At 36.4% G+C, this 26,461-nt stretch overlaps 3 protein-coding genes across 4 annotated transcripts; all 3 read right to left on the reverse strand.

Annotated features, from left to right (window-relative positions):
• Positions 1-2,626: 2,626 nt before the first annotated feature.
• On the reverse strand, positions 2,627-14,023 carry LOC111399791 (double-stranded RNA-binding protein 1-like). The gene is made up of 4 exons (XM_023027275.1): positions 13,421-14,023; positions 4,763-4,978; positions 2,973-3,208; positions 2,627-2,887 (listed from the first exon to the last, which is right to left on the reverse strand). The coding sequence occupies exons 1-4, from the start codon at positions 13,893-13,895 to the stop codon at positions 2,642-2,644; spliced, it is 1,173 nt and encodes a 390-aa protein (XP_022883043.1). The 5' UTR covers positions 13,896-14,023; the 3' UTR covers positions 2,627-2,641.
• Positions 14,024-15,443: 1,420 nt separating this feature from the next.
• On the reverse strand, positions 15,444-20,163 carry LOC111399792 (5-methyltetrahydropteroyltriglutamate--homocysteine methyltransferase-like). 2 transcript variants are annotated; one of them, XM_023027277.1, is made up of 12 exons: positions 20,062-20,163; positions 18,805-19,154; positions 18,622-18,709; positions 18,164-18,291; positions 17,682-18,073; positions 17,439-17,602; positions 17,272-17,352; positions 17,010-17,176; positions 16,820-16,925; positions 16,414-16,664; positions 16,079-16,280; positions 15,444-15,968 (listed from the first exon to the last, which is right to left on the reverse strand). In XM_023027277.1, exons 1-12 carry the CDS (start codon positions 20,146-20,148, stop codon positions 15,600-15,602), a joined length of 2,385 nt encoding a protein of 794 aa, XP_022883045.1. In that variant the 5' UTR covers positions 20,149-20,163; the 3' UTR covers positions 15,444-15,599. The 2 variants fall into 2 exon arrangements, with proteins under 2 accessions (XP_022883045.1, XP_022883046.1); XM_023027278.1 differs by having other exon boundaries at positions 18,805-19,158; positions 20,062-20,147.
• Positions 20,164-24,133: 3,970 nt separating this feature from the next.
• Positions 24,134-26,071, reverse strand: LOC111400080 (putative ankyrin repeat protein RF_0381). Its single transcript, XM_023027532.1, has one exon. The coding sequence runs from the start codon at positions 25,975-25,977 to the stop codon at positions 24,367-24,369; it is 1,611 nt and encodes a 536-aa protein (XP_022883300.1). The 5' UTR covers positions 25,978-26,071; the 3' UTR covers positions 24,134-24,366.
• Positions 26,072-26,461: the final 390 nt, after the last annotated feature.

A 26,461-nucleotide genomic window follows, 5' to 3' on the forward strand; every position in this document is an offset into this window, starting at 1 on the left:
ACAGGCAATCCACAGAAAGTGGAGGAATTGCATTGACAAGCCGTCTAATGAAAAGACAGTGTTTGGATATTGGGGGCCTGTCAAACTCCACTGTAGATAGGAATGTTAATTACACTAGAAGATTTCAAGCTTAAGAAGTGAACGAAGCAAAGAAGACGATGCAGATAAGAAATGCAATTGGATGGGATGGAATCCCTATAATTATGGAAATGCTTGGGCAGAGTTGGTATTATATTTGACAAAATTAACTAATGAGATCAAGAATAGTAAAAAGATGCCCAATGAGTCGAGAAAAGTACATGCTTGAGCTCCAATAGAAAGGGGCCTACCTCACTTATTGACTTGAGCTGTTCTACCTCAATTGTTGACATGAGTTGTTAGTGGAGAACAGAGGCATTGTTGAGCATGAATTGGATAAAAATAAAAGAAAGCACGAAAAGAAGACATGAGATAAGAAATCCATTTATCAATGGGAAGAACTAAATGTGCTCCATGTCTTACAATGTTCAAGCAATATCTAATACAAATTCGACCCTTGTTGATCAGAGTTATGGGATTTCGGTAGTGCAAGTTGGAAGAGGGGAGGATAGACCAAAACTAATTTGGTTGTGATAGTTATTAAGGATTTAGTTGCCTCAATTCTCCCAATAGAGATAGCAAATAAAACAAAATGACCAAAAGTAATTCATGTAGACAACCCAGAATCTATTCAAAATAAAGCATAGTTTGTAGTTGTATCGGAAACTGTTAAAATATTGAATATCAATTATTAGAATTCCCAACTCTAAATGTATTATTCATAATCAATGTGTTCAAAGTCCAGTTCAAACACTGAATATATCTATGTAGTAGGCACATACATCACTTATGTATTTGCAAAACAAATTAATATCACTTGCCTTTAAGAAACTTCAATGTGAAATAAGGAATGGTAACAAATGAAACCTATAAATACGATTCATAACAAGTATGCGCACAATTTAACGAATTCGATCTGAGAAACAATAATTAGTGACTACATTTATCATTCATAACCAATAAGCTCATAGTCAACTTACCAAAATAAGTTTCTTAACGTATTGTGCACATTCTCTAACCAATATCAGTATCAGAAAGAAATCCAATACCAGTAACCCAAAATTAATTTCAACAATATGACCAGCAGAAACTCCTTGTCATAGCATGTGTTTTCATGTGTCATGCACACTCTTCTACCAAGTTTTCGCACTCAAATGACGCATAAGCACACACTTCTGAGCAGCAAATTTCAAAGATAGTTCACCAATTCAAACCTTCATTACAAACACTATGAATGCCTATGCAGGTGCAAATTATTAGGGGAAGAGTGCCACCCCACCCCCCAAACAAATAAATAAATAAATGTTTCTTCATAGTGCAAATCAACTCCACTCCCAAAACAGGTTATCTGGAAGATATGCAATAGTTAACCAGGAAGTCGTAACTGTTGTAATATGCCTTTCTAATTCAACGATTTCAACTCAGGGAAGTTTCTGTTTAAAAGATTGTAGCACTGCATAATATTTTCTTTCCACTCCTGATTTTCAACTTTTTAGCTAAGAATCATAAAAGACATCATGTTAACATAAAAGGTGGCGAAGAATGTGATTAATAGGGGACAGTATATTCAACATGAACTTTTTGGGTAAATTAGAAGAGAAGTTATAACAGAAAATACTTTTAATTAACAGAGAAGTTCTATATCAATTTCTAATCATTTAACTAACCAAGAATACGAAAACTTTACATCTTTATCCATGTCAACATATCCCAAAACACCAAGTTATAAAGCACATTAGCTAAGGCATCATATCGAGTAAAACTTATTTACTTATCACCTTTATTGTTTAGTCTTCCCTCCCATCAGGTCTAAATGTATCAAGTTTTTGCACATTGAATTTATACAAAGATAAATATTGCGTTCCTCAATGTCTAGATGGGTAGCATGCAATAGCTAGATGACTGACAAGGTGGGTAAAACTATAGGTATGCTAAGGGCCAAAGGCACAAACAACCACTTCAGAGAAATGTGATCCCAGAACAAATAGACAAATGAGATTCAGTGCAACACAAAAATTACGGGTATAAAATTGAGTGGAACCAAGGAAAATTCTTAAATTGCAGAAAAAAGAAGATTGTAAAAGTATATATTTCAGGACACTTGTTGTAAAAACAAGAAAATCCAATAAACTTTTAGGAAGTCTACTTAAAGAACACAGAACTCCCAAAAGAATTTTTTTTTCAGTGTGTTATGTACATGACTGAACTGTACATTGAGTTCACATTCGTTAACATGGATTTTAATTTTTTTTTTAGTTTACTGAGGAGTCACAGCTCCAAAGTGTGTACATACATACATACATACATATATCTTTGCTATCATAGAATTCAAATTAGATTAGAAACCATTGCCTATGTTGCCATGGTGAGAAAATGTAGATGCAACAATTTCCATTCAATTTAACAAGATAAAGCTTAACTATCAAAAAGCATGTGAAGCACTGAAAGGGTAATCAGCTAGAAGCCTTTTTCATCACGTCACTTACGCAAGGTAGCCACTCATATTGTTATACACAAGATAACGGAATAATTGAAGCAGTTGTTTTGAGAGACTAGAACAAACTCAAGCCCAATAAAAAATTAGTTTCTTACTCTTAGTAAGAGCAATGTAAGCCACTTCAGCAGCATTCATCTCTGCCTGCTTTTTAGTTTTGGCTTTAGTTCCTTGGAAAGTGTCACTTCCTACCTCCACAACTGACACAAATACAGGCTTGCGAGGAGGACCTGCTGGGGACGTCTCATATATCGGATACTTGAGACCTCTTTTTTGGGCCATTGCTTGTAGAAGATTTTTGTACAAACCTTTATCCTGAGGTAATTAAAATGCATAAACGTGATACAGCAATAAGAAGGCAATAATCATAACAACAGAATTAACTGGTTTGAATACTGGCCTCCTGAATTTCAACAACAGACAATGCTTCACAAGCAACTTTGGCTGCTGCATGTTCAGCGTCTTTTATCGTGGGAAAAAATGCTGGTGCTTCATATATTTTTCCATCTAATGTGACACTTGACTTATAGCGGCAAGCGTGAGGAGGGCCTTCGAATTCACAAGTATACACAGGCAGACTAAGACCTCTCTTCTGAGCATATTGTTGCAATCGGTTTTTATATATGTGCAACACATCTGTAACACAAAGAAGATCAGCATATATGTGCAACACAGCTATAACATAAAGAAGAACAGCAGGCGATAATGATCGAGAAAACGACTATTATAGTCATTTATAAGATTATGACTTATAGTAGTTGGAAACATAAATTATAGCCCAAGAGAATTACTACAATCACATTGCATGTCCTGTATCTTGGTTATACTTTAGTTTTCCCCTGATTCCAAATTATTGCTCCAAAGTTCTAGCTTATGACCTAGCCCTTTGCTAGTCTCATCAACTAAACTATGCCATTGGCAAACATAGATCAAAGAACCTCTTACTAAAATGTAACATTGCTCATGACTAAATTGAATATATAAGGATTTAAAGCAGAACTTTGACACGAATCTATAGTGATAGGAAATTTTCTACTACTACCACCATATATCTCACTCTTGTACCTGCTCTATCATGCATAGATTTAAGAACATGGATCATCTATTACAAATTCATTCCATGTGACACCCACCATGGACCATCCCTTGACACACTATCATAAACATTTTTCCTATCCGTAAAAATTACATGCAGTTTCATTCTGCTATACTTCTCCATCAATCTCCTAAGCATGAAACTGGCTTCCATTGTAGATCTTTCCCATTTAAAGCCAAATTTATTCTTTAATACCTTTCAATTACACCTTTATTTGTAATCAATCATCACACTAATAATTTCATAGCATGGCTCATGAGTCATGAGCTTAATAGCTCTGAATTTGTACAATCTAGAATATCTCCTTCGTTCTTATAAATAGGCATATAACACACTTCCTCCATTTATGCAACATTTTTTACTCTAAGACCTAATTGTAACAATTCTGCAACCATTCAATAACCAGCTTGTTCATTATTGTTTAAGCATGACTTGGTATTGTCGCTTTAATCATTTAAATAATTCGCACAGTGATTTTTTAATTAAGAATGAGTTATGGACCTTCTCATTTCTTGGTTCATTTTCGCATCAAATGTATGATATATATGATGTATCTATAACAAAATTTGGCATTTGTTCATGCCAGAGCTTTATACAGGACATCTTGTTTCTTGCTTCTTAAACTTTACCTATCATCTCCATTATCCAACATGACCACCAAACCTTATTAGTTTGTCATAAAGTTGTCATTCCATGTCATCTAACAAGGATAATGGCCCAGTATATATATTGAAATGTCAACCATAAATTTTTCACCAAAAGAACTCAGATGTTGCTCACAAAACAAAACATTTAGCCCCCATTTGGCCCCCATTAATTTTGATTATAATAGGGGGAATAGTTTTTTTTTTTTTTTTTTTTTTTTTTTTGAAAAATGGATAGTTGTAAAAAAATGAAAAGTTTTCGACTTACCTATAATATTATTTTATTGAAAATTGTGTGACTGAGAATAGGAAAGAGAAAATTTTAATTTAATGAGATTTAATGGGAGCCAAACGGGGGCTTAGTTAAGAAAATCCAGAAATTTGACAGTTATGAGATTTTAAATAAGGAGTTAACCAAATGAAGTAAGGAAAAAAATTATTTTTTCTAACCCTTAGAAATCTTATCATTGGAAAGTATCACACTTGTATTACTATTAACCATAGAAATCTGTGCATTATCTTGAGAGTTCATCTGCATTATCTCTTTGTTGGCAGGTTGGATATCCAAATTAGTCGTAGAAATCTGAGCATTATCTTCATAGTTTGACTGCATTATCTCTTTATTAGCAGGTTGGACATCCAACTTCGTTTTCGCTGTAAGAAATCCTGCACAAACAATGTAAGAATTTCATAAAATTTCCAAATCCAATCATGAAATGTCACATACATTTATCTATTGTTTATCCTACTGAAACAATGGTGCACATAAATGAATAGCTACCAGAAAAACATAACAACAAAAGCAAAAACTAATTATTTGAGTCGTGATAAAAAAATGAGTGTAATTAAGCTCACACCAATAATATAAAAATCGGGCAGAGCACGCTATTCAGCAATTTGCTTCAGAATTTAGTTTAAGAATTATCAAAAACAAGCCCACTTCTCAGCACTTGAATTAAACAATTATGGAAACCCTTTTCACTTTTTTATTTCTTTTTATTTGTGGAGAAAGAGGCCCTAGATGATGACAAGTGATGAACTTTAAATTCATCTTTAGAAGTAACACTAAGCCCCTGTTTGACAAGGAATTGAGTTTTGGGATAGTATTTTTTTTTAGAGAATGTGTTGTTAAAAAGTAGGAAAAAGTTTTGGGTTTAAGTGCAAAATATTTTATTGTGAGAATATATGGTTGAAAATGAGTTTGAGAAAAAAGAGTTGTTTTAATGGTTATCAAACAGGGGATAAATGTTTCTCCAGGTAGAATAGAAATTTTGATTAATAATCGAGGATCTAACTTCAACGAGTGACAAAACTAAAGATCCCACATCCAATTTAAACTAATAAGCTTGCAAACAGGGGTACAGGAAATGGAGGCCAAGGGTATCCACTGCCGCGAGTCCCCATAATCTCCCTCTATCATGCTAAGATAATGCACCTAAAAAATATGCAAATTATGCCTTGAAAACAAATCCATGCACGAAGTACAAATACTCATGAGGTCATGGAGAGAAGTTCTTACTGACTAATGTTTATAAATGCTCAAACAAGGACCGTGGCATAAGCAACCTCCAAGCGTTTTGAGGCGTAAACCTCCACTCAGACCAATAAAAGAATTCCAAAAAATATATAACTACAAAAATATGCTCATGATAAACTATAAACCATCATGAAAATCCACAATTAAACAATTTACCAAAATTAAAAGTCTAACTTGCGAACAAAAATAAGATAGATCAAATAGTAATCAGGTAACAAACTTGTACTACTGACTACTAGAAGAAAAATCCTATAAGTCTTCCATATAATCACTTGGGAGAGAGTTTATAACTTAGGTGTAGGAGGTTGGCACACTTGCCTTCTGCTCACTTTTGCAATTTTTTTAAAGTTTTTAGGGTTGGGTTGGGTTAAAAGCAGCCCACAAAATCCTTTAAAATGTTCTAGGCTATAAAAAAATCCAACTCAAAAGTGTGGCCAAAAATAAAAGACAAAACAAAAGATAAATGAGCGAGAGGCCTACACCTCGAGGCCTGTATCTAAGTAAGTCGAGGTACAAACCTTCCAAATGGCACTCGAGGCGTAAGCTACAAGCACATGACATAAGCCTTAGATGAGATGAGCCTCAAAGGGTAAAAGCTTGGGCACTTTTTAAAACAATTATCAAAACTACCCAACTTTCACGCTAAGATCTATTCAATTTTCACCAAGAGTCAACAATTCGGGCTACTTGGTGAAAAGCTAATGCCAATATCAATATTTACCAGGATCATCGACGGTTCAACATACTTCGGATCAAAATGATCTCCAACATAACACTAGGACTTATCCAAGTTTTCAACAAGATCATCAATATCCTGGGGTAGTCATGATCAAAATGATCCCCAAACTTCACACTATAGTTGATCAGGGTTTTCACCGTGATTACCAATTATGCAAGCTAATCAATATGAACTCCAACTTCAAACTAGGTTCAAACCAACAGCAAACCAAGTACTTAAGATAAAAACATCTCCAAATTCATGCTAGGGCTAATCCAGGTTTTCACCAAGATCATCTACAACCCAAGTTACTCAGGATCAAAATGGTCTACACCATCAATCTAAAGTCAATACAGGATTTCAATAGGATCATTAACGAAGTACTCATTCACTATATTCCCCATAGGAATAGTTAAGGGCAATTGCTGGGCACGTCCAACACCTTAATTGGGTTTGTTGTTATAGAAAATCCATTGGAGAAAACTCGATAGAGTTTGAGGGCAGTCAAAATGAGACCTAAACATAATTGTATTTGTAAGCATCCACAATTAATGCTGTCCTAAAAGAACTTGATCCAAGCTCCACCATTGTAGGCCAGTCAAGCAAATTAAAATATCTCATCAAATTAAGATGCCAAAGCAAGTCCATACCTACTCAAAATTGTAGTGAAACATACTTCTTATGCAAGTATGCATGTACAGATTTACAAACTTGCACATACCCGAACCACCTACACCAGACCCACACACTGCATAGAAATTGTTAGAAATATGTTACAGCAAATTTAGAATATTCCAACTCATGTCTACGATGTTAATTAGTTAGTGATTAGCCTGTTAATTAGCAAATTAGTCAGTTAATTACTCATCTTTTTTCTCTATAAATGGAGTCATTGCATTCATTAATAAATCATTGGATTGTGGAATTTCAATCCCTCCTTTCATGGAGGTTTCTTCTCCTCCAATCATGGAGTGTCTCTTTCTTCTGCTTTATGGAGTTTAATTTTATTCAATAAATTCTAACATGGTATCAGAGCAAGGTGCTCTCATCTAGAAAACTATGGCGAAATTCCCTGCCGACGGTTCTGCCTCAACAATATCAGGTGCAGAAACAGAGGGAAATTCCTCAATTGGTCAGAATGCATTCGAGAATTCCTCGTTTCAACTTACTGTTGAAAAATTAAACGAGAAAAACTACCGTGAATGGGCCAGTCGATTAAACTGGTGATTGATGGAAAAGGAAAGTTGGGCTACCTTACCGGCGAGACAAAGAAACCGGCCGACACAGCTCTGCGGCAACGATGGCACTCCGAAAACTCCATTGTCATTGCTTGGCTAGTGAACTCGATGAAGCCCCCTATAGGGAAAACCTATATGTTCCTTCCTACAGCGAAAGATGTATGGGATGCTGTAAAAGACACCTACTCAGACGCCGAAAACACTTTCCAAATCTTTGAATTGAAAACCCGCTCATGGCAGACCAAACAAGGGACACGAGATGTCACAGAATATTTCATGGAAATGACATCTCTTTGGCAAGACCTCGACCTCTGCAGTGAAGAAGAATGGAAGTGTCCCGACGACATCACCTTGTACAAGAAGAAGCAAGAAAACGAAAGGGTCTATGAATTTCTTGTCGGCCTGAATCGCGAACTCGATGAAGTTAGAGGCCGAATTTTGGGACGCCGCCCACTGTCTTCCACTCGAGAGGTGTTTGCAGAAGTACGCCGCGAAGAGGCTCCATTATAAAAAGAACGGGCCAAATTTGGGCCAAAAATTGAACATATTAATGGGCTTGTTAATGGCAGTGATGGTTTGGGCTTTTCAAAAGGAATTATAAATGGGTCAACCCAAAAACAATGGGGTCGTCCTTGGTGCGAGCACTGTCGTAAGTCGGGTCATAAAATAGATACATGCTGGGAAATTAATGGGAAGCAACTGGAGACCTAAGCTAAACTCGAGGAGTCGGGGACATCAGGTTGAAACGAAAAACAATTCAACTGCAAGCAATACATTTAATTCCGAGCAATTGGAACAACTCTATCAACTATTTGCAAGCTTTCAAACCTCCGGTCAGTCTTCTTCTCCAAAAGACCCCTCTAGCTCACTAGCCCACAAAGGTATCTTTCCTAGAGCCTTAAATACTTCGAAATATAAAAATGCTTGGATTATTGACTCCGGAGCATCTGATCATATGACGGATTCGTATCATCTATTCAATTCATATTCAACTTGTCCTAGCAACATCCGAGTTAAAATTGCAGATGGCTCACTTTCATCTGTTGCAGGAAAAGGGAGTATTCGAACATCTGAGTCCTTAACATTGGATTCTGTTCTCCATGTCCCAAATTTATCTTGTAACTTATTATTTGTCTGTCAAGTAACAAAAATTTCCAATTGCTCTGCTAATTTCTTTCCATCTTATTGTGTCTTTCAAGACCTTTCATCGGGAAAGACGATTGGCAATGCTAAAGAATGCGAGGGATTATACTACTTTGAGGAAGCTGATGTGAGTTCACGAGGTCAACTTTCACAATGTAATTCTACATCTACCTTTAAAGATAGAGAAATCTTGTTATGGCACAATAAAATAGGTCATCCTAGCTTACTATATTTAAAACGTGTTTGTCCTTCAATTTTCATGAATAAAACACCTATTGAGTTTCAATGTGAAAATTGTGAGTTTGCAAAACATCAGCGTACATCTTTTCCAAAATCAATATACAAACTATCCAAACCATTTGCTATGATTCACAGTGATCTATGGGGACCTTCCCACACCCCTAACCGTACCCAAACAAAGTGGTTTGTCACATTTATCGAAAATCACACTCGAGTATGTTGGGTTTATCTGCTGAAAGAAAAAGCCGATGTTCGATCAATATTTATGAACTTTCATTCCATGATCCTGACGCAATTTCAAACACAAATTCAAATTATCCGCACTGACAATGGCACAGGATATTTTAATGCTACTTTGCAAGACTATTTAAAAAAATATGGAATAGTCCACCAAAGTTCATGTGTCCATACCCCACAGCAAAATGGGGTTGCTGAACGAAAAAACAGGCACATACTAGAAGTAGCTCGTGCCTTAATATTTACAATGAATACGCCAAAAACATTCTGGGGAGATGCAATTCTAACTTCTACTTATCTAATAAATTGATTGCCCAGTCGGACCCTCTCTTTTGACTCACCTTTAAAAAAACTCCAAAAACGCTTCCCAACATCCCATCTTAATTCAAACCTACCCTTAAAAGTGTTTGGTTGTACTGCATTTGTACACATTCACTCCCAACACCGCAATAAACTTGAACCACGTGCCATTAAATGCACGTTTATTAGGTACTCTCCCACTCAAAAAGGTTACAAATGTTATGATCCTTTGGGTGAACGGGTTCTCGTGAGTCTCGATGTCACTTTTTTTGAAACCACACCTTACTTCTCAAAGCCTTCTCTTTAGGGGGGAAACTTGAACGAAGATCGGCTCTCCAATCATGAATTCTTAGACTTTGATCTCAACCCTTCTGACCTCACACATACTAATCCTCCTAGTGTGTCATATACAGAAGAAAACTTGAATTCAAGGGGAGATGGAGAAAAGCAAAGTGACAAGGAGATACTAGTTTACTCACGAAGGCCTAAATCAAAGTATAATGAAACCCTCGCAACTGAAGCACCAAAAGAGTCGGAACCGGTGATAGGAACTGATAAAGATCCTTTCAACAATCCAAGTGATGATCTACCTATTGCTCTCAGAAAACCAACCAGATCATGTACTTTACATCCTATTTCAAAATTTATGTCTTATAGTGCTCTATCTACAAAATTTCGTGCCTTTACGACTAATCTTGACAAAACAGAAATTCCAAGAAATATTCAAGAAGCCCTTGAGTCACCCAAATGGAGAGAGGTGGTAATGGAGGAAATAAAAGTTTTAAAGAAAAAAGAAACGTGGGAAGTGGCAAACCTACCAAAAGGCAAGAAACCTGTCGGCTGCAAATGGGTTTTCACTGTGAAGTACAAGGCAGACGGGACAATAGAACGTTACAAAGCTCGTTTAGTTGCCAAAGGGTATATTCAAACCTATGGCATTGACTACACAGAAATATTTGCACCAGTGGCAAAATTAAATACAATCCGAGTTCTCTTGTCGTTAGCAGTGAATTTAGACTGGCCACTTCAACAGTTGGACATTAAGAATGTGTTTCTCAATGGGGAACTAGAAGAAGAAGTTTTCATGAAAATACCACCAGATTTCAACAGGTTAAATAAGGAAAATCAAGTGTGTAAACTCAAGAAGTCCTTATATGGACTAAAACAGTCACCTAAAGCATGGTTTGATAGATTTGCAAAGGTACTGAGAACTCAAGGATATCAGCAAGGACAATCGGATCACACCATGTTTTACCATCAATCAGGAAATGGAGCAAAGACTATCTTAATTGTTTATGTGGATGATATCATTTTGACAGGAGACAACATAACTGAAATAGAAAGATTAAAGCAGTGCCTAGCAACTGAATTTGAGGTAAAAGACCTCAGACAAATGCGATATTTCCTAGGAATGGAAATTGCAAGATCAAAAACAGGTATCAGTGTTTCCCAATGAAAATATATTCTTGATCTGCTAACCGAAACCGGTATGTTAGGATGCAAACCAAGTGATACACCTATTGAGGCAGGAAAAGTGAAAAAGGACACTCGAAAACCCGTGAAAACAGACAGGTATCAAAGATTAGTCGGTAAATTGATCTACCTCTCACACACTAGACTCGACATTGCTTTCGCCGTCAGTATGGTCAGTCAGCATATGCACTCTCCTAAAGATGCTCACCTAAAAGCAGTATATAAAATTCTCAGATATCTAAAAGGAACTTCTGGAAAAGGTCTGTTTTTTGGAAAACATCAAAAGAAAGGAGTAAAAATATTCATAGATGCCGATTGGGCTAGATCCATAGAAGACAGAAAATCAACTACTGGCTATTGCACATTTGTGTGAGGAAATATGACAACTTGGAGAAGTAAGAAACAAAATGTAGTAGCCAGAAGCAGTGCTGAAGCTGAATTTAGAGCCGTTGCACAAGGAATATGTAAAGGACTTTGGATAAAGAAACTCTTGGAGGAACTAAAAGTCGGAGTCGAGTTTCCAATCAAACTCTATTGTGATAATAAAGCAGCTATTAACATCTCTCTCAATCCAGTACAACACGATAGAACAAAACATGCGGAAGTGGACAGACATTTTATCAAAGAAAAGGTGGACAATGGAATCATTTGTATGACATACATTCCTACAAAAGAACAAACCGCAGATTTATTTACAAAAGGGTTATCCAGGCCAACATTTGACGACCTTATTAGCAAGTTAAACATGATCAACATTTACAGTTCAACTTGAGGGGGAGTATAGAAAAGGTCCGAGTATGGAAAGAAGACAAGATATAGTAATTATAATCAATTAGTGATTGTAATCTTTTAGTTTTTTGGTAGAATAGTTTTATTCCTATTTTAGAAGATTAGTTTCCTTTTCCTATTACTCGTCCTGTGTATATATACTTACTGTAATCAATGTTTTTACTATTGAAGAATTAGAAATTTCTTTCAATCTCGTTTTCTTCATGGTATTAGAGCAGAGTTGTTCTTGCTGCTGTGTTTTTCTGAGATTTTCATCCCCTCTTTCTGTGTTCTGCACAAATGAAAGCAGATCTCTAATTTCTTCTATTTTAGCATAATTCTGAAAAGTGTTATTCTAGTAAAAGTTCAGTTCCCATCTTCGAAAAATGGCGCCAGCAACATCAAAATTCGTCCTTGATTCTCTGCAATAAAATTTCTCCTCTTTGAGATTTTGGTTCTCTGAACTTTCAAAGATCTTTATGGATGGTCAAAGCCTACACTAAATCTTGTTTCTCCATCAGATCTGGTGAAATCTGAAGACCCGTCAGTTTGCTACCATTGAGAACATCATCCCTTTCTGCAATATGAACCTTACCAAGTTTGTCGTGCAAAACAAGTCTCCTCAACTCTGAAAACATTGTGCACTGGCACGAAATGGAATGGGAATGGAATGTCTGGTGATGTTTCGTGCTGATCTAATGGATGCTCATATGTATGGATTCAAGAGATTTGTTCTGCAAGGCTATTCATCATGGTTTTTCCCTCCAGTACTCTTTAATCTTCAAGATGAACTATTGTTGATATCTATAGTCCATCTTGAGGGGGTGTGTTAGAAATATGTTATATCAAATTTAGAATATTCCAGTTCATGTCTAGGATGTTAATTAGTTTGTGATTAGCCTGTTAATTAGCAAATTAGTCAGTTAATTACTCATCTTTTTTCTCTATAAATGGAGTCATTGTATTCATTAATAAATCATTGGATTGTGGAATTCCAATCCCTCCTTTCATGGAGGTTTCTTTTCCTCCAATCATGGAGTGCCTCTTTCTTCTGCTTTATGGAGTTTAATTTCATTCAATAAATTCTAACAGAAACGTACAACAATCAACCCACAAAATACAACACAACATTTTTTGCACCTGTTTGGTGCCTCAAGTCAATGTCAACGATTAACTTTATCCACACATTTCACGGAGCCACTACTTTTCAACCACTCATTTCATCTACTTTTATCAAATCTATAAAACCAAACAGGGCATCATCAATCAGAACCCCCCCCCCCCAAACACACACACACACAAAAGAAGAAGAAAAGAAAAGAAAGTAAGAAAAAACTACTAATTACATTTCTCAGAAAAATGAAAAAAATTGAAGAAATCCGATTCATATATCCCCACGCAAACAATGCATATGCATAACTTATATAACTTTAAACTAAATAGACAAAACTTACTAGCAGGTGGCATGGGGGGCGGCGGAATTACAAAATCCGGCGGAAGTTCAGGAACTGAAATATGGAGAAATGGAGCTACCGCTACAGGACGAGCTTCGGAAACTGGAAGTGCAGCGCTTGGCACAATCACAGGAACTGTAGCAGCTGTTGAAGGTTTCTCCCATGGCGGATTTGGAACAACAGCTTGAACACCAGCACACGGATGAGCGGCAGAGCTAGAGGACGAGGGCTGCAGGTACTGTTGTTGGCCAGACTGAGAGGGTTGGGCAATGAAGTGGTCGCAAGCAATTCGTGCCACCAGATTTTGAGCCTCTTTAGAAGATTTGCACTGATTCGGAGTCTCGAAAGCTTGCCCATTAACGTTCACGACGCCTTTGAATCGAGGCATATGATCTGGGCCATCTCTCGCCGTCGTATACTCCGGCAAACTCCAGCCCCTCTTCTGGCACAATTCTTGCAATTTGCATTTGTACATTTTCACTAGAAAATTGAAGAATTTAGGTGACTTTTGGGTTAGGAAACGTATTTAATATAGCCATATTCAAGTACAGTAAGCTTCACTTTTGAAGAATCTAACCCTCTGAATTTTAAATCTAACATCTGAATTTTAGCTTTTTTCCACGTGGTGAGGTGGAATAATACTTGAACTGAAACCATTAGTATATAAAAAAAAATATTAAGTCCATATTTGATGAATATTGAAATAAAACGTTTAGCAGATTTTAATAAATTTTATGAAATTTGTGGTTAAAAAATTATAAATTTCATTAAATATATGATTAAAGTAAATTATTAATTTTAACTTTGATAAAAAATTAGATTATTATTTCTAACAACCATGGGCTAAATAAAAGATAAGAAAACATACATGTTTATTAAAAATGTAAAATAAACAGTCAAAATAGAGAGTAATGTTACGTTGGAGTGTATAAAAGATTTTACTACGCTCTTTATAGTTGTCAGTTCGAGATATACTTAAAGATAAAAAATTTACTACTTGTTTGAGATAAATTTTCTGAGAAAAGATTTCGTAAAAGATTAATTTTTTTAAGATTGTGCAGTTAAAAAGTTATGGATCCATATGCAAAATTATTTTATTCAAAAAAATACGAGATTAAAAATGAGGTTGGAAAAAAATGAGTTTTAAAAAATCTTTACTAAACGACAACTTAATAACCATATGTTTTCTAATCAAATTCTATCAATTATATGTTGATAGCAAAAATAGTAAGATTTTTATTAGTACAAGAGTGTCAACTAAAATTTTAAAGAATTTTTTAAAAGATTATAAAATTTTAAAGAATTTTGTGAATTTGAAATCCTCGAGAATTTTATTAAAAATGATGAAATTTTCAAAAGAGCTTATTGTATGTTTTTAAACTTGAAATTCATCCAAATAATTTGAAATCATTTTATTAATTTTTGTAAATTCATAGAATATCAAGATGCTAGATTTCAAAGGATTTCATTAATATTTATTAACAAAATTCTCTTGATTTATGGTCTATTACCGAAAGAAATCGTGGCCCATGAAGATCCAGATCCAGTGATGTCCAAGTTTTCAGAATAGCCAGCCCAAAATCAGATCAACACATGTTTGGCAAAGTTTACAAGTGTTTATAAGCAGATTAAACTGCATTTTCTATCCACCATTGCTCAACTTTTACCTGCTTATCATCCACACATCTCGTTGGATACATAGCTTATATACATTACTAAACGGGTTGTGCAATGGGTACATTGAGAGTGTCATAAGGGTGTCCATATCCCCGCACCCCCCCAATGGGGAGGGTGCCTGGGGGCCATCAATCTGAAGAATTTCTTCAATTTTTTCATTCATTGAGGGAATAATCCTTACTAAACAAGCACAATCTGAAGAATTTCTTCAATTTTCATTCATTGAGGTACATTAGTCAGAGCTAGGAGCCTATCAAACAAATTGATAGACATGTCACTGGACATACCGAATATATTTTGAAAACGAAAAAAAAAAAAAAAAAAAAAAAAAAGGAACACCAGAAAATGCGAAAAAAAGAAAAGAGAGAGAGCCATTGGATAGATTACACCTACTTAACTTTATCATGAACCACAGTTATTGAAGCATTAGAAATATTTCCTTGAAATGTAAAAAAACAATAAATGGAGCAAGATTTCAGACTGCTGATGAGCCATAAACCAGTCATTTGGCACTTGCAAGCTCAGTGCGGAGGAGCTTGGCAGCAGCAACCATGTTTTGGAGTGCTGGCTTCACTTCAGCGTACTTGCGAGTCTTAAGACCACAGTCGGGGTTGACCCACAAGATATTGGTTTCGAGCACAGCAAGCATCTTATTAATTCTGTCGGCAATTTCTTCGGTTGACGGAATTCTTGGGGAGTGGATATCATATACACCAGGTCCAATTCCAGCACCATACTTCACTCCCTCACGGAAGACTGAAAGGAGCTTCTCATCAGAACGAGAGTTCTCGATGGTGATGACATCAGCATCCATGTCAATGATAGAGTGAATGATATCATTGAAATTTGAGTAGCACATGTGGGTGTGGATCTGTTGGTTACAAAAGATGATATCATTAATAGCCCAACGTGGCTGCCCAATTAAAGACACCGAAAGTTTGAATCATAGGTAATGGAAGTTAAAGGACGTGAGGAAATCACCTGGGTGGTGTCCTGTACTCCGACGTTGGTAATTCTGAAAGAGTGAACAGCCCAGTCCAAGTAGAAAGCATGCTCGGCTTTCCTAAGAGGCAAACCCTCTCTCAATGCAGCCTCGTCAATTTGAATAACAGTGATGCCTGCCTTCTCAAGATCCTCCACCTCGTCCTTTATGGCCAAAGCAATCTGATAGCATGTTTCAAATCTGCAAACCAAGAATGTATCAAGTTGATTTTCTTCTGAATCATGAGAAAGACAGACCAAGGTGTTCCATTTAATTTTTCCCCAAAAAGAACTACGGGTGATGGACAGAAAGGGATCGAGTAGTTCCTATATACCTTGGTTGGTCATTTCGGACAAAAGACCAGTTGAGAATGGTAACAGGGCCAGTAAGCATTCCCTTCATTGGGCGCTTGGTCATGGTCTGGGCAGCAGTGGACCAGAAGACAGTCATTGGGTTGGGACGACTCACATCACCATAGATGATCGGTGGCTTCACACAGCGAGATCCATAAGATTGAACCCACCCATTAGCAGTGAAGGCAAAACCAGACAACTGCTCTCCAAAGTACTCAACCATGTCGTTCCTCTAAAATGTAGAAATCCAAAAAAGGTAAAGATATTAGGTTATATATGATGTTAAGATTGGCTATTAAGGATAAATAAAGTAACCATTATAGAATTGATAAACAGTAGGAGATTTGTGTTTATTAGTTTTGTGGACAAGCACCCCATTTTAATTACCTCTGGCTCTCCATGAACCAGAACATCAATGTCAAGCTCTTCCTGAAGCTTGACGACTTTGCTGATTTCCTCTTTGATAGCCTTAACATACTCCTCCTCGGAGATCCTGAAAGATAGAATCATATTTTTTAAACAATAACATAAAAGAACAAATCAACTACACAGTTAAATGCAGGTAGAAAACACTCACTTCTTGGCCTTGTATTCACGGCGAACTCTTCTGAGTTCTATGGTCTGAGGGAAAGAACCAATAGTGGTTGTTGGGAGAATTGGAAGGTTTAGCTTCTTTTGTTGAGCATCAAGTCTAGCACTAACATTGGTAGCACGACGGTGGTCAGAACCCCTCAAAGCTGCAGCCTGGGTAACCGCAAGTAGTATTGATCAGTAAGACAGGACATTTCGGCAGCAAATGCAAAATTCTAAAGTAGAAATCATAAAGAATAATCACTTACAGCCTTTTGAACAGCTTCATTGGTGACCCTTGGAGAGTTTTTGCGAGATGCCTGAGCAGCAGCATTAGCAGAGAAGAATGCCTGAAAGGTAAAGAGCAACAGTCAAGTGCAGTCATTAACATGCCTCCCTCCTGCAAATTTAATATAGACTGAAAAGTGATATGTACCTCATCCTTCTGACCAGCCAGTGCCTTTGCCAAAGCATTTACTTCAACAACTTTTTGGGCAGCAAATGCAAGCCATGATTTGATTTCTGTGTCCAGCTTAGTCTCGTTAACTAGATCAACAGCAGTGTGGAGAAGCGAGCAGGAGGTGGAGACAACAAGCTTTTCTGCATCACAAAACAGAGGAAAATTGACCCTCTGTAGAAGCGAAATTCTAAAATAGTGACGCAACTTTGGGCTACGTACCATTTCCCACAATTCCTTCCAGAGATTTCAGGGTAATGAGAGATGCATCTAGATCATTAGCCCAAATGTTCCTTCCATCAACCACTCCGGCAAACAGGTACTTCCCAGAAGGGAGTCCACCCTTTATTAAATCAAGAGTCTTGGTTCCACGAATCAAGTCAAAACCAAAGGCAGTGACTCCCTTTAGGGCAGTAAGGGTTTTGAAAGCATCAGCAGGGACATCAGCAAAGTAGGTTTCAACCAGGACATTAAGGCCAGAAAGTGATGATTCAAGTTCAACATAGGCCTTAGTGAATGCTTTCAGTTGGTGAGAATCAAGATCCATCACTAGGGTGGGCTCGTCAAACTGAATCCAAGAGGCACCAGCTACCTTCAACTCAGCGATTACTTCCCTATGTGCATGTCATACATTTTAATATCAACCTCGGAAATTAAAATGAATAACACCAGTAATAAAACTGGAAAAGTTGAGCATTTCCTACTTGTAGATAGGAAGGATTTTGTCAAGAAGAGAAAGAAGAGGGAATGTTTTCTCCACGCCCTTGGCAGGTTTAGAGAGTAGCAAGTATGTGACTGGGCCAATAAGTACTGGAACTGTATCTACACCAAGCTGCATACAAGAAGTGTCAAATTGATCAGGTTCCAGTAATTAGATTGTAAATCTAACTAATTTATATAACAAAGATACATGGCACAATGCAACATTATGTTAATAGAATGTAAGGTATTGAAGATTCCAAACGGTAGCCATATCACTGTTGGCATTTTGTCATAACAAAAGATGTGGTCAAAGGTTCATGGATACACTATTACAAATTGAAAAACTCGTACACCTTTCATTTTTTTTATCTAATCGTAAAATTTTAGTACCACCAAGTTTAAAGACTATATAGGATCGGACGAGACAACAATGGCTAGTCAAGTAGCATAAACAACATACCGACTTAGCTTCTTTGTATTCAGTCACAGCCTTGTGAGAAGCATAGGAGAATTTCACATCAGGTCCTAATTCGGGCACAATGAAGTGGCTGAATTTATAAATGAACCACACTGGTCAGTACTTCAATGTCACAGGTATAATAAAGAAAAAGAAAAAAATTGAGAGGTTTAACCATTCACTTACTAGTTGGTGTCAAACCACTTGGTCATTTCCATAGCAGGAACAGAGGCATTTCCTCTGGCCATGGAGAAGTAAGTGTTGAACCCAATCTCACCACCATTCCAGTTGTACCTTGTGGGGACAGCACCAAGCATTGCGGTTGTGTCGAGTACCTGATCATAGTAAGAGAATGTGTTGCTAGGAATATACTTGATACCAGCATCAGCCATCTGCTTCCAGATAGATGATCTGAGATCAGCTGCCACCTTTTGCAACTCCTCGGCACTGCTCTTTCCATCCCAGAAAGATTCCAGAGCAAACTTCAATTCTCTCTTGGGGCCCATGCGGGGATATCCAACAATATGAGATGCCATCTTTCTAGTTCACCAAAATTCAATCAATCAAATAATATTAGAACCATAAAACAATAAAACTTGATTGTTGACATATTCAATTTTACATCTTCAAAAAAATCACAGGCAAGAGGACCATGAAAAACGTTATATGCTAGATCCTTAACTCTAAACAAAAAGCAAGATAACATTCATAAATCCGTTTAATTTAAATTTTAATCAGTAATCAAATAAAGATCTCGCCAACTAAAAACTTCATTTATCACAACGATGTATATCTGTCATTACGTTATGTCTTTCTTTGTACAGTCTTTTTGACGCTATACAAAACAGGGTTCGCTAGATTTAAATCATGCTAAGGTAAAATCACATGTACGTGCTGAAAAAATGAAATTGTGATGGATTGAAAATTCAAGACAATAACACTTGATTACAATGAAATAGCCCGGACTAACCAAACGTTAAAATATGCAGTATATTAATTCAATCAGATCCAGCAACATTAAAGAAATTCCAGGTCCCAGTAGTGAACAACAACACGTGATTACAAGGAAGTGCGAAGCAATGCAGATAGATAGAACAGAATTAAATACACCCAATAGCCACTTCATGAGAGATATATTCAGATGGAAGTTCCTAAACACAGATCTACAAGTTCCCATAGCATGTGCGATCTAACCTTTAAAGTTTATCACAGTACATAATTGTATATTACTGCATCGTAATGGATTGGAACAACAGAAAAACACTAGATCACGTCATATTTTCAAGTAGAAATTCTTACAAGTAGATCTAAGCAATATGAAACAAAAATTCCAAAAGGGCACTCCAAGAACTACAGATTGACTAACTTCAAAAAAGAATAAACTAAAACAATGGGATCGAAATGAGTGGACTCTGAAGAACGTGAGGGAACGGGAACCCGTACCTTTAGGAAGTGGGTGGTGGTCGCAAATGAAGGTTCTGTTAGAGAGATGGGCTGACGCGAGTTTGGAGAGAGGATGAACGTGCTCATTTTATAGAGAAGGAAGGTCGGTGTCGTGGTAGGTCTGAGAGTTGAATTTTGGGCATTTTGCTGATTACGGTGAAATTGTGAGAGGGAGGGACGACGGTGACGCGCTTCCTGAGGAGTGTGTAGGGAACGGAGAAGTTGGTGTACCACCAACCCCGGGAATTAGTATATCAAATGTGGGAAATCCACGTGTAGAGTTTATGATTTGATTGGGGCCATTTTCGTAATTTGGTATCTGTTCTTCTTTTTTTCTTTTTTTATTATTATTGTATTCTTATCTTCGTTTTCATTAATTAGTATATATATTATTTTCTGTAATGATTTTCCTCCAAAAATTATGTTTCATGATCCAATTTAATGGCAAATAGCTAGTTGCATTTTTATATTTATTGTTTTGATTTATAAAATTATGAAGGATGGATACATTTTTTACTTCCTTTTAATATAATTTTTGGACAAAATCGTTGTCAAGTTACATTTTTGTTATATTTAATTTTTTTCAAAAAAAAAAGTTGTTTACACACTCTTAGTGGACTTTGTAAACAAAAATCATTAACAATAACATTGTGCTAATTATCAGAATGTTGATTAAAATGTTACGAACAAAGTTAAGTGTTATAAGTAGTAAAGATTTTTTTTCATAATCGGGAATGTTCGGTCCAACTTATGCGCATTTCGACTAATTTCACGAGATTCTAAAGTTTACAATCAGATACTTACCTTAGTGGCTCATGAATTTGAACTGATATAATTAGTAAAGATTAAAAATTTTTAAGTGTAATTAAAATGTGAAGCAATAAATAAAAATTGAGGTAGGAATGTAATTTACATGCACACAATTCTAGAAAGCGTCTCTTGTTTGGTTCGTGGGGGTGATTCTGACAGAAAAGTAAAATTCATGGTGGCAAAAGCCAAGAATGTGTGGCTGGTACTGGCGGCGATTGTTAGCCACCGCACCTCTTTGCAACTATGGTCTACTAGATTTCCAAAACTACCCTCTTTACTTTCAAATGACTGCAGTTCCCACATGTAAATTAGGTAAGTGGGACCATTTTAAATATTTTCTTAAAGAGGACGAATTTCGTACGCGCAGATGATACTGGCCACCCCAAAAATTGATATTTTCCCTGTCTTTATTATAATTCATAATAATAGCCACACAAGTTAAAAATAAATAAATAACAATAATAACAATTATAATATTATACACACACGCAATTCGCACGTTGAGATTATAAAAATTGGCACTAATGTTAACCACATGAAACAAAGAATGAGTTAACTTCGTGCCAAGATCGACTCGTAATGTTTTTAAAAACGTCCATGCCATTTTCATTGATCAAGAAATTTACGTTGATGAGGTTGAAATTAAGAAAGTCATGTTGAAATAGGATTGAGGCTTTGTGAACTACTTAAACTTATGGGTTGAATTTGTTGAGACATGAGCTAGAGGTTAAAAAAATAAAAATTTCTCATTTGTTTACTGGATTTGGGCTCTGATTGAACTATAGCTAAGTCCAACCCTTGACACCATGCTGCGTGGCATAACATATACCTATCGTTTGATAAAGAGAAAAAACGAACATAGATGTAAAAACTATGAACTAAAAGTCAACCACTTTCTCAAGTTTCAAGTTAAATTTTGCAAATACATATGAATTTTGGTCAAATAACTATGTCACTCTTCAATTATCACAAAAATACTATTAGAATCTCACCATCTAAGATCATGCTTTATAAGTAATCAATAAAACATATTAATGAATGGTGGGTGGTTGCGTGAGTTCGTGGGTGGGTGGGTGGATTTACAATCAATTATTGAAAGCCACAGCCTCCTACTTCCAATATCTCTTGAGAGATGATCATATAAACTTGGAAATTCAATAATTATACCTTAAAAGAGAATATTATAATCCAAAAAGTTGAGATATGATGGGGGAATGGTGTTTAAATTTAAGCAAAGTTGTAATGAAGGTTTTTTCTCATAGGTGGAAAGGGGTTGGTAAAGCTCAATTATAGAATGAAAGTAGTAGTGGACGAGTTATTTGTCTTTATATGTAAAATAATACTCTCGTAGTTGAAATTTAGAAGCCAATAAGGTTGTGGAGTTGAAGAAGTGAGCATCCCTTAAAATGTACATGAGAAAGTCAAACACTTCCGACAAAACATGTACATCTAACCATTTACGATATTTGTCCCTTCATTTAAGAGTTGTTTAACAAAGGTTTTTATAAAAGTTATTAGCAGCTTTCGGTAAAAGCAGATGTAATATGCTGTTGAAAATTGATAACAGTTGTGAATCTCATAAAGTGTAAAGTTAAAGTTGAAGTTTGACCAATTGAACACTTGACAAGAACTAGTATAATGTGAGGGAAATATAATGTTATTTATTCATGGGCGGATTCAAGAAAATTTTTAAGAGGGCTAATACTTAATTATTATTATTTTATTTTTTTTAAAAGGTGAATTGGGTTGGGGACAGGCTGTGTATCCGCCAATGCATTTATTGATATTGGAAATAGAAAATAAAGATATAGTAGTCTTGTTGTCGCTCGTTGGTGAAAGATTCAGTAGTGGACATTAACATTGTTTAAATCGAACATGATAATGACATCAAACTCTTTACTAAAAGAAAGTCCAAACTCCCCCAATGGTGACTAGAAGTAGATCAAGACTGCGTTAATAATTTGATATTGTCGTTTTCGCGCTCTTTTGAGGCTTTAAACCATTCTTTTGAGCCGTTTCTACTTCTGATTCATTTCAACCTAAGAACTTCGTTCAACCTTTTGTCCAGAAACATTTGAATTCTCTGTCAGCAAAAGATAAGAGGCAACCACTAGAAGCACATCTATGCTTCTGACTATGTGGCAAGGATTAATTGTACTAGTGGTCACTCCATAATTGCAATTAGGTCACTGAACTTCCATCCATAGCAATCAGATCATGGAACTTCAATTTAATTACAATTGGATCACTTAATTCAATTACAATCGAGTTAATTTCATAATGATATACACATTTAAGCATTGGAGTCTTTTTGAGAGAATTCTCCAATCCAATTTCCTAACTCCCTATTGCTTTCAAATGAAAGGACGACTGATTTAGAGTGAAGTGTAAAAGAAAAACCTTCCATTAAATTTATTATTTAATAAGTGTTTTTAACTTATGAATTTCATAAGTTGTATTACTGTATGTGGTGGATACGATGATAAGTCCACTTGAATGTTCATGTCTACAAACGTTAGTTTAACGGTTGATTAAGCGTGTCTTTTACATAGATTGAAGGAATATGAATAGAAGGATTTAATCGCAATTATAGATCACTACAATTTGAAGACCTTGATGTTGTTGCTTGGCCATTTAGTATGTTAAATAAATTGTACTAAAACACGACAAAATTTTTATGGTCTTCTATTGAGTTAGCTACAATTTAGTGAATTTCTTCAAACACGATTAAAATCGTTATAAAATTCAATTTTGAAATAATTATATGGTGAGATGTGAACAACTATTTTTAGTCTTTTCTCAAACGAGAAAAGATCATTAATAAGGCTAAATTGAAACTTGGGTAGCTTATTGTCAACTTTGCATCGGTACGCTTGTCCTCCGAGACATTTTCATCTGCACGTCCAAAAAAAAAACCAAGGAATATACGCCTTTTCACATAGTACTATAAAGACAATTTTTGTGGTATACTTCGTAACGTAGACGAAAATACATTGTTCACGATTTATTGTACCCGTTTGTCCTCCAATTTTTAAGCCCCTATTTGGTAAGAATTAAAATCAGATATGTATGGTTGAAAAATTGTAGATTCTATGAAATATGTGGTTAAAATTAATTTTTAATTTTAACTTAGAAATTTGGATTTTAATCTTTACAAAACGGGGACTAAAACTCATTTTCAACTACGCATTTCATAGTACTCATAACTTTTATTAATTTTTCCAACCCATTTATCAAAATTGCTGAAAAACTGATTTTTAACTAAACCAATGAACTGAAAATCAACTTTAACTTACAAAAGTTACATCTTTCATATCAATGCACAAATTGCCCAAGAGGAACAATGCTTACACATGATTTCTGGGAATTTGACGTTTCTATCTGGTTTAAGATTACAATCAATCGTTGCAAGCTCCCAACGCTAATTTTTCTGTGAATTTCATCCAAGGAAAAAATATTTCAGCTCCCCCCGTTCGAGGTACCAATTTTTTTTTTCTAGATGACGGCCAATGGGGTAGAGCGATCGAAGCTACTTCGACGGATTCTTGTGCGATTAGTCTTCTTCTTGATTGTCCCAAACTCCATTTCTCTAGCACCAATTCCCTTTCCAAATGACACTGAGTTCTGTTTAGAAACTTGTGAAACACCATCTTTTGCGGCACCTCCATGGACTAATACTCGAATAATACCAGAATAACTCAATGATTCAGCAATTTGCAATGGAGTAGAATCCTTGTTTGTTCTTGCTTCAATATCAGCACCCTTCTTTACAAGCAATTCGATAACTTCAGCATGTCCCGATTCCACTGCACAATGCAAGGCTGTATAACCATCTTCGTCTTTAGCATCTACATCGATCCCCTTCTCGATCAAAGCCCGGACAGCCTCAATCCTGCCCTTAAACGAGGCGCGATGGAGTGCTGTCCAACCATTTTGATCACGCCCATTAATGGACGCGCCATTTTCAATAAGCCTATGGATCATTCTCACTTCCCCCTTGCGTGCAGCCACGCATAAGCTGTCCCCTAAACAAAGCGCGTCAAAAAGCCTAGTGTGTCCATTCTCTGCTGCAACATCATATGCTGTCTTTCCTTGTTTGCTTCTGATATCCTTATTGGCTCCCTTGTGGATTAAAATCTTGACCAGTTGTTCGTCGCCTACACCGGAGGCAATATGCAATGGTGTCTCGCCATCAGTAGCATTTTGGATATTAGTGCTTGCACCATTAGCCAAAAGTAGCCTCGCGCAGTCTCTTCTTCGCTCCTCGACAGCGAGGTGTAAAGCCGTGTTTCCATCTTTTGTAAGGGCATTTACATTAGCACCCTTGAGTAAAAGGTGCCTTAGTACCTCAATGTGTCCATTTCCTGCTGCAAGGTGAATTGGCCCCCAAGTGGAGGATTCTGATCTTTCCGGAACGGCCTTGTGCACCAACAAGAGTTCTACGATCAGTCCCTCACCGGAGGCTGCAGCAGCCTCGAGAGGGCTGGATCCTGCTCGGCTGTGACCCTCGATATCTGGCCCAAACTCAAGAAGTAATTGGACCAAATCAGGTCTACTTTGAGCAATAGCCAAGTGAAGAAGTGACTGACCTTCTGCATCAACAGAGTCAGCAGCCTTCCAACCAGGATCACTCTTTTCAAGCACCTCTCTAATTTCATCCATATAGCCTTTGGTCACAAGTTGAGCCAGGATTAAGGAACCAGCAAACATGATCCTTATCCCACTATCAGAATACACTTGCTTTTTCTTATTGGTAAACCACAGACTCGGAACAGAATCATAAGTCGATGAAATATCCTTAACCGCTGCACCGGGCGCCACCACGCTTTGCAAAATGAACGAATCGTCGCAGTGTGGAAAGCTATCAGGAACGCTCGAATTTGGCGACAGCTGATAAGTTATCTCCAGAGTAAGTGTCGTAAGAGGCAAGATTATCCCTGACTGAGGTCGAATAGCATATCGTGTTTCGTTCACCGCTTGAAGCCGGAACGCCACTGGCATCGTATACATAACGTTTCGCAAAGTCAACTCACCATAACACCTCTGCCCTGCTTCAATCCTGATTGTCACAACATTAGATGGCTCCAAACTTATAAGTCTATCCATCTATTTTGCTGATTCTTTTTCTCAACCTTCTACCTCTCTACTTAATTTTCAAGAACATTTACCCTTTTTTTCGTGAAAATCACTAAAATTATGATCAAGAACTAAAGGAAGGATTGAAGAAATTGAAGCAAAGGTGTAAATATATCAGGGTGAATAATGTGGCCGGCTCTAATGAGGAAGTGCCACTTGGTGGTGTTAAAATCAATGAGGATTTGTTCTATTTGATGTCCGACATGCAAATTTTCTTAAGGCACTGTTGTGTAATTTCTAAACATCATTTTCTTGGAATTTTTTTTTTAAGTATTTTTCAATGTTACAAAGCAGCAGACAGTACAAAAATAACCCATAATTTATATTATTTTTGTATCATCAACAGAAAACTTCCAGATACCTTTCCATATCTCTCTCCCTTAAACAAATATATTCTCTCTAGCACTGTAGTTCTGATAAGTGTATTTTATACACTTATTTAGGCTGTTAAAAT

The sequence above is a fragment of the Olea europaea genome, chromosome 9 (genome assembly GCF_002742605.1).
Source record: "Olea europaea var. sylvestris chromosome 9, O_europaea_v1, whole genome shotgun sequence".
Classification (NCBI taxonomy): domain Eukaryota; kingdom Viridiplantae; phylum Streptophyta; class Magnoliopsida; order Lamiales; family Oleaceae; genus Olea; species Olea europaea.